Source organism: Oncorhynchus keta, chromosome 10 (assembly GCF_023373465.1).
Source record: "Oncorhynchus keta strain PuntledgeMale-10-30-2019 chromosome 10, Oket_V2, whole genome shotgun sequence".
NCBI lineage: Eukaryota > Metazoa > Chordata > Actinopteri > Salmoniformes > Salmonidae > Oncorhynchus > Oncorhynchus keta.
In genome coordinates, this window is record NC_068430.1 from 52,521,456 (window position 1) to 52,534,185 (window position 12,730).

Genomic DNA, 12,730 nt, shown 5'->3' on the forward strand with positions numbered 1-12,730 from the left:
ACCCTGACGTCACACATGCATCTGTTGCCTAGTCACTTTATCACCACCTATATGTACATATCTACCTCAATTACCTCGTACCCTGCACGTCGACTTGGTACCTGTACCCTGTATATATATAGCCAAGTTACTCATTGTGTATATATTCCCTGTGTTATTATTTTTCTATTATTTCACTTTTTCTCTCTCTGCATTGTTGGGAAGGACCCCTAAGTAATCAGTTCACTGTTAGTCTACTCCTGTTGTTTACGAAGTTTGTGGGAAATCAAATTTGATTGACATGCACACAAACTAGTTTTAACAAGGACTGGTGGTGGAAATTAGCCGCTTTTATTTTTCTACTAAACTCCCACATTATACTTTCTCCCATCCATTCTATTGTACCACTAAGACCATCAAAGTTGCATGGTTGAGGTGGAAAATTTGGTTAAAACAGGTTCAATTGGACTTACTTTGTTATTAATATACAAAGTTATGATGCAGGATAACTTAATTTCACAGGACAATTACAGGTGAGACCATGTGGGAATGCAACAAACTACACGTCTCTCTCTCACACACACACACACACACACACACACACACACACACACACCTGTACTTTACATGCCGTGTGTGTGTAAGGTTCATGTAAAACCAAAACACACAGCACATCCTCTTTCCCTTGAATTCAAACTGCTTTGTAAACCACACTTAGGGAGGCACTAGGAACAGATCAAATGTTTACTCCTATAAACAATTATAGGGTGTAGAGAGAAAGAGGAACTGAAATGACAAATTCTGACAGTCCCCTGTGAAGAGGATACTTTCTTTTCTCAGACTTGCTAGCTAGCATATGCTAATGTTGTGACAGGGTTGGGCAGTAGAACAGCATTACTGTCCATATAATACTTGTCAAAGGACTCATTTGTTGGTCATGCCCATTTGTAAACTACCTTCATCTCGTGAACAATAGGCTAAATTATGAGCTATCAATCAATATAGAGGAATGCGATATAATTCAAAAGGTGAGTATCAGACTATTCTACAAACGTTGGGCTACATGTTTAGATATGTAATACATTGTAAGGCTGCATGATGTGACTAATGATGATTTCATAAAAGTCACTTGAAAAGCATGAGCTCTGCTTTGTTGTTTTTGCACAGGCTGTGCACGTTACAGTCACTCAATCATTCACAATTTGACAAGCACTTGACAATGCCTAGAATTTCACAACAGCATCTCCTTTGTTTGACCGTAATGCACCCTAAAAACATCCATGCTGTTTGCGGCCAGTGGCCATTGTGCCCTTCTCCCTGGGTGCTCCATCACATGATTAGGTCTTTCTCACAGGGTACAAGTGAAGACAAACACATCAGGGATGCAACTGTGTGCGTCCTTATCCAATTCCGAGGTGCATATTGAAGATATTGGAAGAACTTTCCATATTTACTTTCGTCAGCCAGCAATATGAGTAGGCCTAATGAACAGCAAAAGCACTAGCCTATGTCAATCTACTATCCCCCATAGTACAAAAGTCAACTTATTATAGTCTGTGCCAGAACAGTTGTGGGATGCAATAGATCTCAAATGAATACAACCACTAGCATAACATTTTTTTTTTAATGCAATGTGGCAGACACATCAGATCAGAACATTTAGCTTAAAATGTTGATAAACTATTAGGCTATTTCTTCACATTATAAGCACAATGCGATAGGATAAAAGCTCAGAATGTTCCATTAGTGGGAAAACACTGATCACAAGTGAATGCAAATATGATTATGCATGTAATGCTTTTATTTTAAAAGGTACATTTTTATGGTGTCAATTATTTTTACGGTGAGAATTATTTTTATGGTGAGAATTATTTTTATGGTGACACTCACGCGCTGCTTATGTATGCCAGTTAGGCTCTAAACCCCTTGTAAAGCGGATTAATGCGCTTAATTTTAAGAAGTTATTTGGCTACTTTAGTTGTGATACAAACCTTATTAAAACATATAGGCCTATGGGCCAGGCTACATGAGGTGTGTGACTAGGATTCATAAAAGTCGCAAAAAAAGGCAGGTCTAATGCTGGGCATCATTCACAAGTGATAGGCTAATTTTGCCACCTGTCTAAATCAATTCTTGATTTAATCTTGTCTTTACATATACTAAATAATACATGTGACATTTGTTGCAATTTAGAATGGACCATTATCATGCACTTAAATAGCGAATGGAGGACACTTTTCCTGTGGTTGAATTTCATGCCAGCCAGGTAGGCTATACTCCTGTTGTAAAGATAAATACTGTGCTTAATATAAGAAAAAGTTGAGAAATAAATATAGTAGGCCTAGTGTAAAGCTGATGGGATCCTCTTTTTAAGAGGCCATCAAAACATGTTTTTCTCGCGCAATTGCATAGCCTACATGTTGCACAACATGAGCTCATGGGCTCTAATTAAGTGTTTCATTAGATTTTCGATTACATTTGCATTGATGTCAGAGTGATTAGAGGGACAATAGAGTGCTGAGTACCAGGCAGCTAGCAAGTTTGGAAGGCTACTAATGACCATCAGCAGCATCAGCGCTTGGAGAAGCCTAATTGGTCTGCCTATCCATATGAGAGACGCAGACTCTGTCTCGGCCTTTAAGCATTTATTGAATACTCATCTCTTCAGTAGGTCCTATGATTGAGTGTAGTCTTGCCCAGGGGTGTGAAGGTGAACGGAAAGGCACTGGAGCGACGAACCACCCTTGCTGTCTCTGCCCGGCCTGTTCCCCTCTCCACTGGGATCCTCTGCCCCTATTATGCGGGCTGAGTTACTGGCTTGCTGGTGCTCATCCATGCCGTCTCTAGGAGGGATGAGTCACTTGAGTGGGTTAAATCACTGTCCGGGCTGGCGCCCCCCTCGCGTTCGTGCTGTGGAGGACATCTTCTTGGCCTATACTCACCCTTGTCTCAGGATAGTAGGTTGGTGGCTGAAGACATCACCAGCGGTGTGGGGGCTGTGCCTTGGCAAAGTGGGTGAGGTTATATCCTGCCTATTTTGCCCTGTCCAGGGCTATCGTCAGACAGGGCCACAGTTTCTACCAACCCCTCCTGTCTCAGCCTCCAGTATTTATGGTGCAATAGTTTATGTGTCGGGGGCTAGGGTCAGTCTATTATATCTGGAGTACTTCTCATGTCTTATCGGGTATCATGTGTGAATTTAAGTATGCTCCCGCTTATTCTCTCTCTCTCTCTTCTCTTGGAGGACCTGAGCCCTAGGACCATGCCTCAGGGCTACTTGGCCTGATGACTCCTTGCTGTCCCCAGTCCGCCTGGCTGTGCTGCTACTTCAGTTTCAACAGGCTGCGGCTATGCGGCCTGAGCTGTTCACTAGACATGCTACCTTGTCAAGTTTTGGACTCTCTCTCAACTCTGAATGATCGGCTATGAAAAGCCAACTGACATTTACTCCTGAGGTGTTGCATCCTCTACAACCACTGTGATTATTATTATCCGTCCCTGTTGGTCATCTATGAACGCTTGAACATGTTCTGTTACAATCTCCACCCGGCACAGTCAGAAGAGGTCTGGCCACCCCTCAGAGCTTAGTTCCTCTATAGGTTTCTTCCTAGGTTCTGGCCATTTTTATTTTATTTTACACCTTTTTTCTCACCAATTTCGTGGTATCAATTGTTTGTAGCTACTATCTTGTCTCATCATTACAACTCCCATACGGGCTCGGGAGAGACGAAGGTCGAAAGTCACGCGTCCTCCGATACACAACCCAACCAAGCCGCACTGCTTCTTAACACAGCGCGCATCCAACCCGGAAGTCAGCCACACCAATGTGTCGGCGGAAACACCGTGCCTATGGCAACCTTGGTTAGCGTGCACTGCGCCCGGCCAGCCACAGGAGTTGCTGGTGCGCGATGAGACAAGGATATCCCTACCAGCCAAACCCTCCCTAACCCGGACGACACTAGGCCAATTGTGCGTCGCCCCACGGACCTCCCAGTCGCGGCCGGTTGGGCGCAAACCCAGAATCTCTGGTGGCACTGCAGTGCAGCACCCTTAACCACTGCGCCACCCGGGAGGCCCAGGTTCTGGCCTTTCTAGGGAGGTTTTCCTATCTACTGTGCTTCTACCTCTGCATTGCTTGCTGTTTTGGGGTTTAGACTGGGTTTCTGTACAGCACATTGTGACATCGGCGGATGTAAAAAAGGGCTTCATAAATACATTTGATTTGATTGATTAATTACCGTGACTACCCGGTCACGTGGAAGTTGACTGGCTTCATGACTCGTGACCGCCGGTGTGGCGGAAATACGGTCACCGCAACAGCCCTAATCATACCACTAGAATATCCCCTGTGGCACCTTGTCCTCAGTGACAGAAAACACATCATTCATTGTGTGCTCCACAAAATCAAGCAGAAATTCCGACCCGACCAGGACAATGAATACCACTGAATACAGGCAGTTATCAGGCAGGCTAGGGGCACACTGTTGTTAGTATTGGATGACCACTAGTGACTTATTGAACACAAATACAAACCGTTATATTGCAGCTTAAAGCCATATCATCTATTACTCCTCCTGAAATAATGTTTTTCTAACCATATAACGTAAAAATAAACCACATCTACAGTAGACCTACTACTTTGGTTTTGAGGTGACACGGGTATGATGAAAGGTTAAGGTAGATTAAATTATAGATCTACCAACATCACATTATGAGCCTGTTTCCACATACTGATGAAACCTAGCCCAGAAAACAGTTCTGTATAAAACAGAAAAATTTCACAGGAAAACAGGTGTGGTCATGTGGTTACGGGGACACACAAACACATGCACTCACTCAAGCGCACACACACACACTGGTGCAAGGGTTTAATTAATTAAACAAATTACTTAAAAATCATACAATGTGATTTTCTGGACAGTTGAAGTGTACCTATGATAAAAATGACAGACCTTTACATGCTTTGTAAGTAGGAAAACCTGCAAAATCAGCAGTGTATCAAATACTTGTTCTCCCCACTGTATATACACACAAATATATATATATATATATATATATATATATATATATATATATATATATATATATATACTATATACATATAGGTGTCTTATCGGGTATCATGTGTGAATTTAAGTATTATCCCTCTTATTCTCTCTCTTTTATATGTGTATATATAAACTTATATACACACACACACACACACACACACACACACACACACACACACACACACGAAAGTATTCGGCCCCCTTGAACTTTGCGACCTTTTGCCACATTTCAGGCTTCAAACATAAAGATATAAAACTGTATTTTTTTGTGAAGAATCAACAACAAGTGGGACACAATCATGAAGTGGAACGACATTTATTGGATATTTCAAACTTTTTTAACAAATCAAAAACTGAAAAATTGGGCGTGCAAAATTATTCAGCCCCTTTACTTTCAGTGCAGTAAACTCTCTCCAGAAGTTCAGTGAGGATCTCTGAATGATCCAATGTTGACCTAAATGACTAATGATGATAAATACAATCCACCTGTGTGTAATCAAGTCTCCGTATAAATGCACCTGCACTGTGATAGTCTCAGAGGTCCGTTAAAAGCACAGAGAGCATCATGAAGAACAAGGAACACACCAGGCAGGTCCGAGATACTGTTGTGAAGAAGTTTAAAGCCGGATTTGGATACAAAAAGATTTCTCAAGCTTTAAACATCCCAAGGAGCACTGTGCAAGCGATAATATTGAAATGGAAGGAGTATCAGACCACTGCAAATCTACCAAGACCTGGCCGTCCCTCTAAATTTTCAGCTCATACAAGGAGAAGACTGATCAGAGATGCAGCCAAGAGGCCCATGATCACTCTGGATGAACTGCAGAGATCTACAGCTGAGGTGGGAGACTCTGTCCATAGGACAACAATCAGTCGTATATTGCACAAATCTGTCCTTTATGGAAGAGTGGCAAGAAGAAAGCCATTTCTTAAAGATATCCATAAAAAGTGTCGTTTAAGGTTTGCCACAGGCCACCTGGGAGACACACACCAAACATGTGGAAGAAGGTGCTCTGGTCAGATGAAACCAAAATTGAACTTTTTGGCAACAATGCAAAACATTATGTTTGGCGTAAAAGCAACACAGCTCATCACCCTGAACACATCATCCCCACTGTCAAACATGGTGGTGGCAGCATCATGGTTTGGGCCTGCTTTTCTTCAGCAGGGACAGGGAAGATGGTTAAAATTGATGGGAAGATGGATGGAGCCAAATACAGGACCATCCTGGAAGAAAACCTGATGGAGTCTGCAAAAGACCTGAGACTGGGACGGAGATTTGTCTTCCAACAAGACAATGATCCAAAACATAAAGCAAAATCTACAATGGAATGGTTCAAAAATAAACATATCCAGGTGTTAGAATGGCCAAGTCAAAGTCCAGACCTGAATCCAATCGAGAATGTGGAAAGAACTGAAAACTGCTGTTCACAAATGCTCTCCATTCAACCTCACTGAGCTCGAGCTGTTTTGCAAGGAGTAATGGGAAAAAATTTCAGCCTCTCGTTGTGCAAAACTGATAGAGACATACCCCAAGCGACTTACAGCTGTAATCGCAGCAAAAGGTGGCGCTACAATGAATTAACTTAAGGGGGCTGAATAATTTTGCTCGCCCTATTTTTCAGTTTTTGATTTGTTAAAAAAGTTTGAAATATCCAATAAATGTCGTTCCACTTCATGATTGTGTCCCACTTGTTGATTCTTCACAAAAAAATACAGTTTTATATCTTTATGTTTGAAGCCTGAAATGTGGCAAAAGGTCGCAAAGTTCAAGGGGGCCGAATACTTTTGCAAGGCACTGTATATATATATATATATATATATATATATATATATATATATATATACATACACACACACACACACAGATCAAGCACACCCATCTCATTAGTGGTGGTGAGATAATGTATCTTATGTCAGACTAATTTGCAATTGACTGTCACAGTTTGAGAAGACAATCAGAAATACTGTTAGAATGTTTATCAATTGACTGCCATAGCCTCAAATAAAAATGTAAACAGGCTGTTAATTACAATTTTTTTCACATGGTTGCAATATTTTTTAGATATTACAATTTTGGGAACCCCTGCTGTAGGATGTATTGTCGTTTTTGGTATTCAGGCCTACCACTTGTGTCATCTGCAAACTTGATGATTGAGTTGGAGACATGCATGGCCACGCAGTCATGGTTGAACAGGGAGTACAGGAGGGTGCTGAGCACGCACCCTTGTGGGGCCCCCTAGTTGAGGATCAGCATAGTGGAGGTGTTGCTGCCTACATTCACCACCTGGGGTCGGCCTGTCAAGAGGTCCAGGACCCCGAGCTTAGTGATGAGCGTCAAGGGCACTATGGTGTTGAAGGCAGGAGCTGTAGTCACTGAACTGCATTCTTACATTGATATTTCTCTTGTCCAGATGGGATAGGGCAGTGCGATGCTGATTGCGTCATCCATGGATCTGTTGAAGAAGTATGCAAATTGTAGTGGTTCTAGGGTGTCAGGTGAGGTGAAGGTGATATATTCTTTAAGTAGCCTCTCCAAAGCACTTTATGATGACAGAAGTGAGTGCTTCAGGGCAATAGCAATTTATAGTTCAGTTACTTTTGCTTTCTTGGGTACAGGAACAATGGTGGACATCTTGAAGCAAGTGAGGACCACAGACAGATAGGATAGATTGAATATGTCCGTAAACATTCCAGCCAGCTGGTCTGCAAACTCGTTGAAATGAGTGCACACATACAATCAAGTAGGATATCAAATTGATAAACACTAAACAAAGTTAAAATATAACAAAGATTGAAGTTCCAGTAGGCCATTGTTTTTATTTCAGAATTGTCTAAATTAATTTTGACATTAACATCAAAGATCCTCCCTCTTCACATTCACATAAGAAAAAAAATAAATAGCATTGAACCATAAACTCCCTTTTATTAAAAGGTTAGAGCTTTTACAAAGAAAAATACAGTGAATACACTATCAACATGATTTACAATCCAATCATTAGAAGTTAAAGTATTAGTTAACACCTTCATATATCTAGACATTTTTATTCCACTATGATCTGGAAACAGCGGCAAGAAAAGAAGAAGTGGTTAATCAGCCGAGTAAGGTGCCATCGCTTGTTATTTGCTAAATCTTTCCATCGTTTTCCACATTTAATTCACAAATTATGATTTAAATAACAGCAATCTCTTCCCAAGGCAGTGCACTACGAAGTGGTGAGCCAGAATGGGTGCGTGTGACAAAGAAGTCATGAGTAATGCAGTGAAGAAATGGGACAGAATCACCCTGACAAGTCACCCAGTTATATAAAACTGGTTTCAGAGCCAAGACTGAGACCAAGCCATACAATAACATGGCGATTTTAAAACAAAAAAAAAATGTGTTTCTTATTGGACAAGCTCAAGGAGTACATCTGTTTCAAAACGTTTTCAAACTACTGAACACGACCCAGATGCTCATAGCAAAGACAGCCTAGAGTTAAACATACAATATTTTCGCCAAATATGTAAGTTGGTGTCCAGTGCATTAAAATAACACACTCAGGACACGGTTATGTGTGTCACTTGCATGTTTGATTTGACTGCAAATACACGTGACCTAAACATTTCATGAGTGAAAGCTATATTTCATCTAACTTTATTACACTTCCACTGTTCCTGTGAAGAAATCCTACCAAGAGGCCTGTTAGAGACATGCCTGAGAAGCAGAGGACACAAAAAGTGGCAGATCTCATTCAATGCCAATCAACAGGCTAGTGTTTATCAGGTCACGAGACAGAAAAGGTTTTGCAAAATTTTGCAAAGTCCAGGTAGCCCCTCCCGGTTTGAGTCAATTTTCTTCCATGTGGTGCCTAACACAACCTGTTTGTTTTCTGGCAAGCCTTTTTCCCTCCTCCCCCCCTCCTATCAGTCTGTCTGAAACTCAGCTTAGAACTTATCTTGACTTGACTCTGGGCTTGTCTGTTTGGTGTCTAGATTTTTAAGATACAATGTTGCCTATTACCAAACATTTATTTCCTCTAAACACAGTGCTGACCATTTGCGGTTGTGCATGGACATGGTTCATATTTGACTTTTGATTCACAGTCGTTTTGCTACGCTCACTCGAGCGGTTTTAAAATATAGCGATTTTTTATTTTAGCATCAAACCTTTAACAAAATATCTAGAATGACAAAACTGAACCCTATAAAACTAGGGTCGCATTGGTGTTCGGGTTAATTACGTTAACTACTTGTTATTGTAATTCTTACCCTCTTATTCACTTAACATGAATATACAGTATATTTCTTAGGGCTATGGGCCTGGGTCATGACTATATACTGTATATTCGGATTCATTCATACTTAGCTCTAGTTAATAAGTACGCCATTTAAAAAAGTTCCCTGCATCATACTGTATATGGATGTATACACGCCGAGCATTCATTAAAATCATCTAGTTTGGACACTTAATCGTTTGATCTTTAAATCACAGAGTTGTTAGTTATTCTCTATATGACAAAAAAAGGAAAGCGATACCTTTCAGAGGGAGTGATTCTCACAAGCCGGTGTCTTAGTTCACTTCCTAATTATCTCATTCTTAAAATGTACTCCTAAAATATACTCTTCACCTAGCCGCTGTCCTTGACACGCTGCTGACACTCCCACGTCATTAGTAACTCACTCGGTTTGCCATAAAAATGAAAAATAAAAGTTATTAGCGTATACATTTGAACCCCTATTCAGCTCAAATTAGTACTGTGCGGATCCTGAATTTTTGGGAAAGGAAAGGTCCGTCGTAATGACAACAAACCAGGGTCGACTTCAGTAGGCACAAAAACAAACCGTTTCAAACAGACAACAAAAATGGCTTGAGCACTAAGACAAAACGTTGTCACTTTTCTTCCATTTGAGGCCTAATGAATACGACCCCGTTTTAATAGAATGATTCCAGGCTATAAAAAAAAAGCATTCTCCATATTCTGAGTTGAAATCAATACAGAGACTTGATTAAAAACTGACTTATAAACAAAAACTTTGGATTGCAGTAAATAATTAATGTCTGGTTTATCTATATTAAGGGCATAAACAGCTGACTAGAAAACTATGCTATTGCACGTAAAAAATATAGCTTTTCATCTTTGCAACATTCACAAATACCTTCTGCTACAACACGGCGGTGTGCCAGCAAAGTAGATGCTTTAAGTGTCAATATTTCTTTCAGAAAGAGACAGGTTAAATCAAGTAATACTGTAAATCTCTAAATGTCAAATCGATGAGAGGTCAATGTCTTTTTGGAAGAATCCGCAGCACTCGATCCTAACATTAATTCATCCATCCATCCATTCATACACTTAACAAATCAGAGCTCAGGGAGAGGAAGGGAAGAAATGACGGCTGACATTGTACTGCATATTGAATAGTCGCCGTGATTATTAACTACTGTGGTGCGGTGTGGAGATGAGACAGAGACAGACGTGAGTTGGGGAGGGAACATCCCCTCTTCCTCTCAATCCCTACCTCTTTCTTCCTCCCGCTCGCTTCCTCCTCCTCCTCCTTTCCCGGACACGTGGGCTGAATAAGGCAAGCTGCAACAGGGTCACACACAATTTAGGAGGTGAAAGGTAAATCAGTCAGTATTAAGGGTCATCAACATGGAGACGGACTGACTCCAACCTTCGGTGCAGGGGGTGTGTCTGTAATGGGGCTCGGGACTGCAGAAAGGAGTGTTTGTCAGTTTCTGCCCTTACAAAGAGAGCCAGGACCTGGGGAAAAGTGCTGTTGCCTAAAACCTAGACAGAACAAAGTGCTGGAGAGCGTAACGTCGTGTGGAAAACGGCTCCTCGTGGCGGCCATTTTGGCATCCCCATGTTACTACTCCTGTCCGAAGCCCTCAGTTTCCTCAATGGCAAACATCAGTTTTTCCTTCAGCTGCTCGTAGCTCTTGTAAGGGGGCAGGTCCAGTCGATTAAAGCTTAAAAACACAAAAGGAACACAGAATGAGACAATTACATTGTAAATAGACAAATGATACAGACTTCCCAGTTGGTAAGAGCATGGCACTAGAAACACAAAGATTGTGGGGTTCAATCTGGCGGGGATCACAGACACATAGTAAATATTTATGTTCTCACTGTACAGAGTTGCTTTTGATAAAAGTGGCATAAAATGTATTAGATATTTGATGACAAAATTCATTGTTTGAAGAAAGAGAGGAAAGGTTGTCTACGGTTGAATTGAAAAAAAAAAACAAAGTCGTCTTGTGTGGCAGGGCAACGTTTAATATTCAGTCAGTGAAAGTGCTCAAAAACTACCTGTGAGTAACTCCATGAAGGAACTTACCAAGTGTGACTTCTTGGAAGCCAGTTTTCTTTGCCCACCTTCTCAATGCAGAACTTCTGTGGGCCATTACTCCCTAAAAAAACAAAAACAAAATTATTTGAAACAACTCTCCTCACTTCTCATCCACACAAGTAACATAAAATTCCTCAATGTCTGTAATTGGGCCTGGTCTAGCAGTCCGTACTTGTTTGTCCATTTCCATCTACAGGTAACTGCCACAATAAAGGACACATTTGAGTAAATAAGGGATACAAAGTATATTGAAAGCAGGTGATTCCACACAGGTGGTTCCTGAGTTAATCAAGCAATTATCATCCCATGTTAAGGGTCATGTATACAAATGCCCAGTTGCCCAGTATTTTGGCTATCATGACTAGAATAAGAGATCTGAGTGACTTTGAAAGATGGGTCTTAAAAGGAGCATAGGGGGTTGAAAGGGTTGTGTGTGTGTGTGTGTGTGTGTGTGTGTGTGTGTGTGTGTGTGTGTGTGTGTGTGTGTGTGTGTGTGTGTCTCAGTCACCAGATCTCAACCCAATTCAACACTTATGGGAGATTCCGGAGCGGCGCCTGAGACCACGTTTTCCACTACCATCAACAAAACACCGGGTGATGGAATTTCTCGTGGAAGAAAATCTCGTCCTTCCAACAGAGTTCCATAGAATCTATGCCAAGTCTCATTAAAGCTGTTCTGGTATCTCGTGGTGGTCCAACGCCCTATTAGGACACTTAATATTGCTGTTTCCTATATTTTGGCAGTTACCTGTATGTCTCCACTTCTGATTCAATGTCTATATCCATCCAAATAAATTTCCACCCAAAATATTTATTTGAATCCTAATCCTGGATTACTTGCTCGGTATCCATAAACAATCCCTTTGGGTGTGAGTTAGTCGAATGAATAGAACAAAACATATCTTATATTGGGACAGCAGGGGTTAAAGCCAGCCTTCTCTCTAACTGTTTCAAATCCATGTATTATTTATTCTCCAACGTACCCATGAGGTCAGCGAAGCCACCCATGGGGAGCCGACAGGTGCCGGTGACAAACTGCAGCAGCCTCATACGTTTCTCATTGTCCATCTCCTTCACAAACTGGAATTAACATTTTCACGTCAGAACATTCACGCGTCAAACTATGCCAAACACCCCTTCACAATATTCCATAATTCATGAATTAATGAACTGCTTCATTAAAACGGTAGAGCAATTCTGACCTGCCAGAACCAGAGGATCTGCTTGCTGCTGCGTGCGTAGTGCCTGTAGATGGTGTGCCTCTGCCAGTCCACCAGGTCTATCTCCTGCATGCCACACAGCATCACCTGGTGGGTGGGGGACCGGGAGGGGACCAGATACTATGTTACACCATACTCAAATTGAGA

At 41.3% G+C, this 12,730-nt stretch overlaps 1 protein-coding gene across 2 annotated transcripts in view; it reads right to left on the reverse strand.

Moving 5' to 3' along the window:
• Positions 1 to 7,824: 7,824 nt before the first annotated feature.
• The window catches only part of LOC118388944 (E3 ubiquitin-protein ligase Itchy-like), a 61,365-nt gene continuing 56,459 nt past the window's right edge, over positions 7,825 to 12,730 (reverse strand). For both annotated transcript variants that reach the window (XM_035778567.2, XM_035778568.2), the window contains 4 exons: positions 12,566 to 12,670; positions 12,347 to 12,443; positions 11,352 to 11,424; positions 7,825 to 10,983 (listed from right to left, as the gene is read on the reverse strand). In XM_035778567.2, coding sequence (XP_035634460.1) covers positions 10,884 to 10,983; positions 11,352 to 11,424; positions 12,347 to 12,443; positions 12,566 to 12,670 — 375 coding nt within the window. In that variant the 3' untranslated portion in view covers positions 7,825 to 10,883. The remainder of the gene's footprint in view (positions 10,984 to 11,351; positions 11,425 to 12,346; positions 12,444 to 12,565; positions 12,671 to 12,730) is intronic.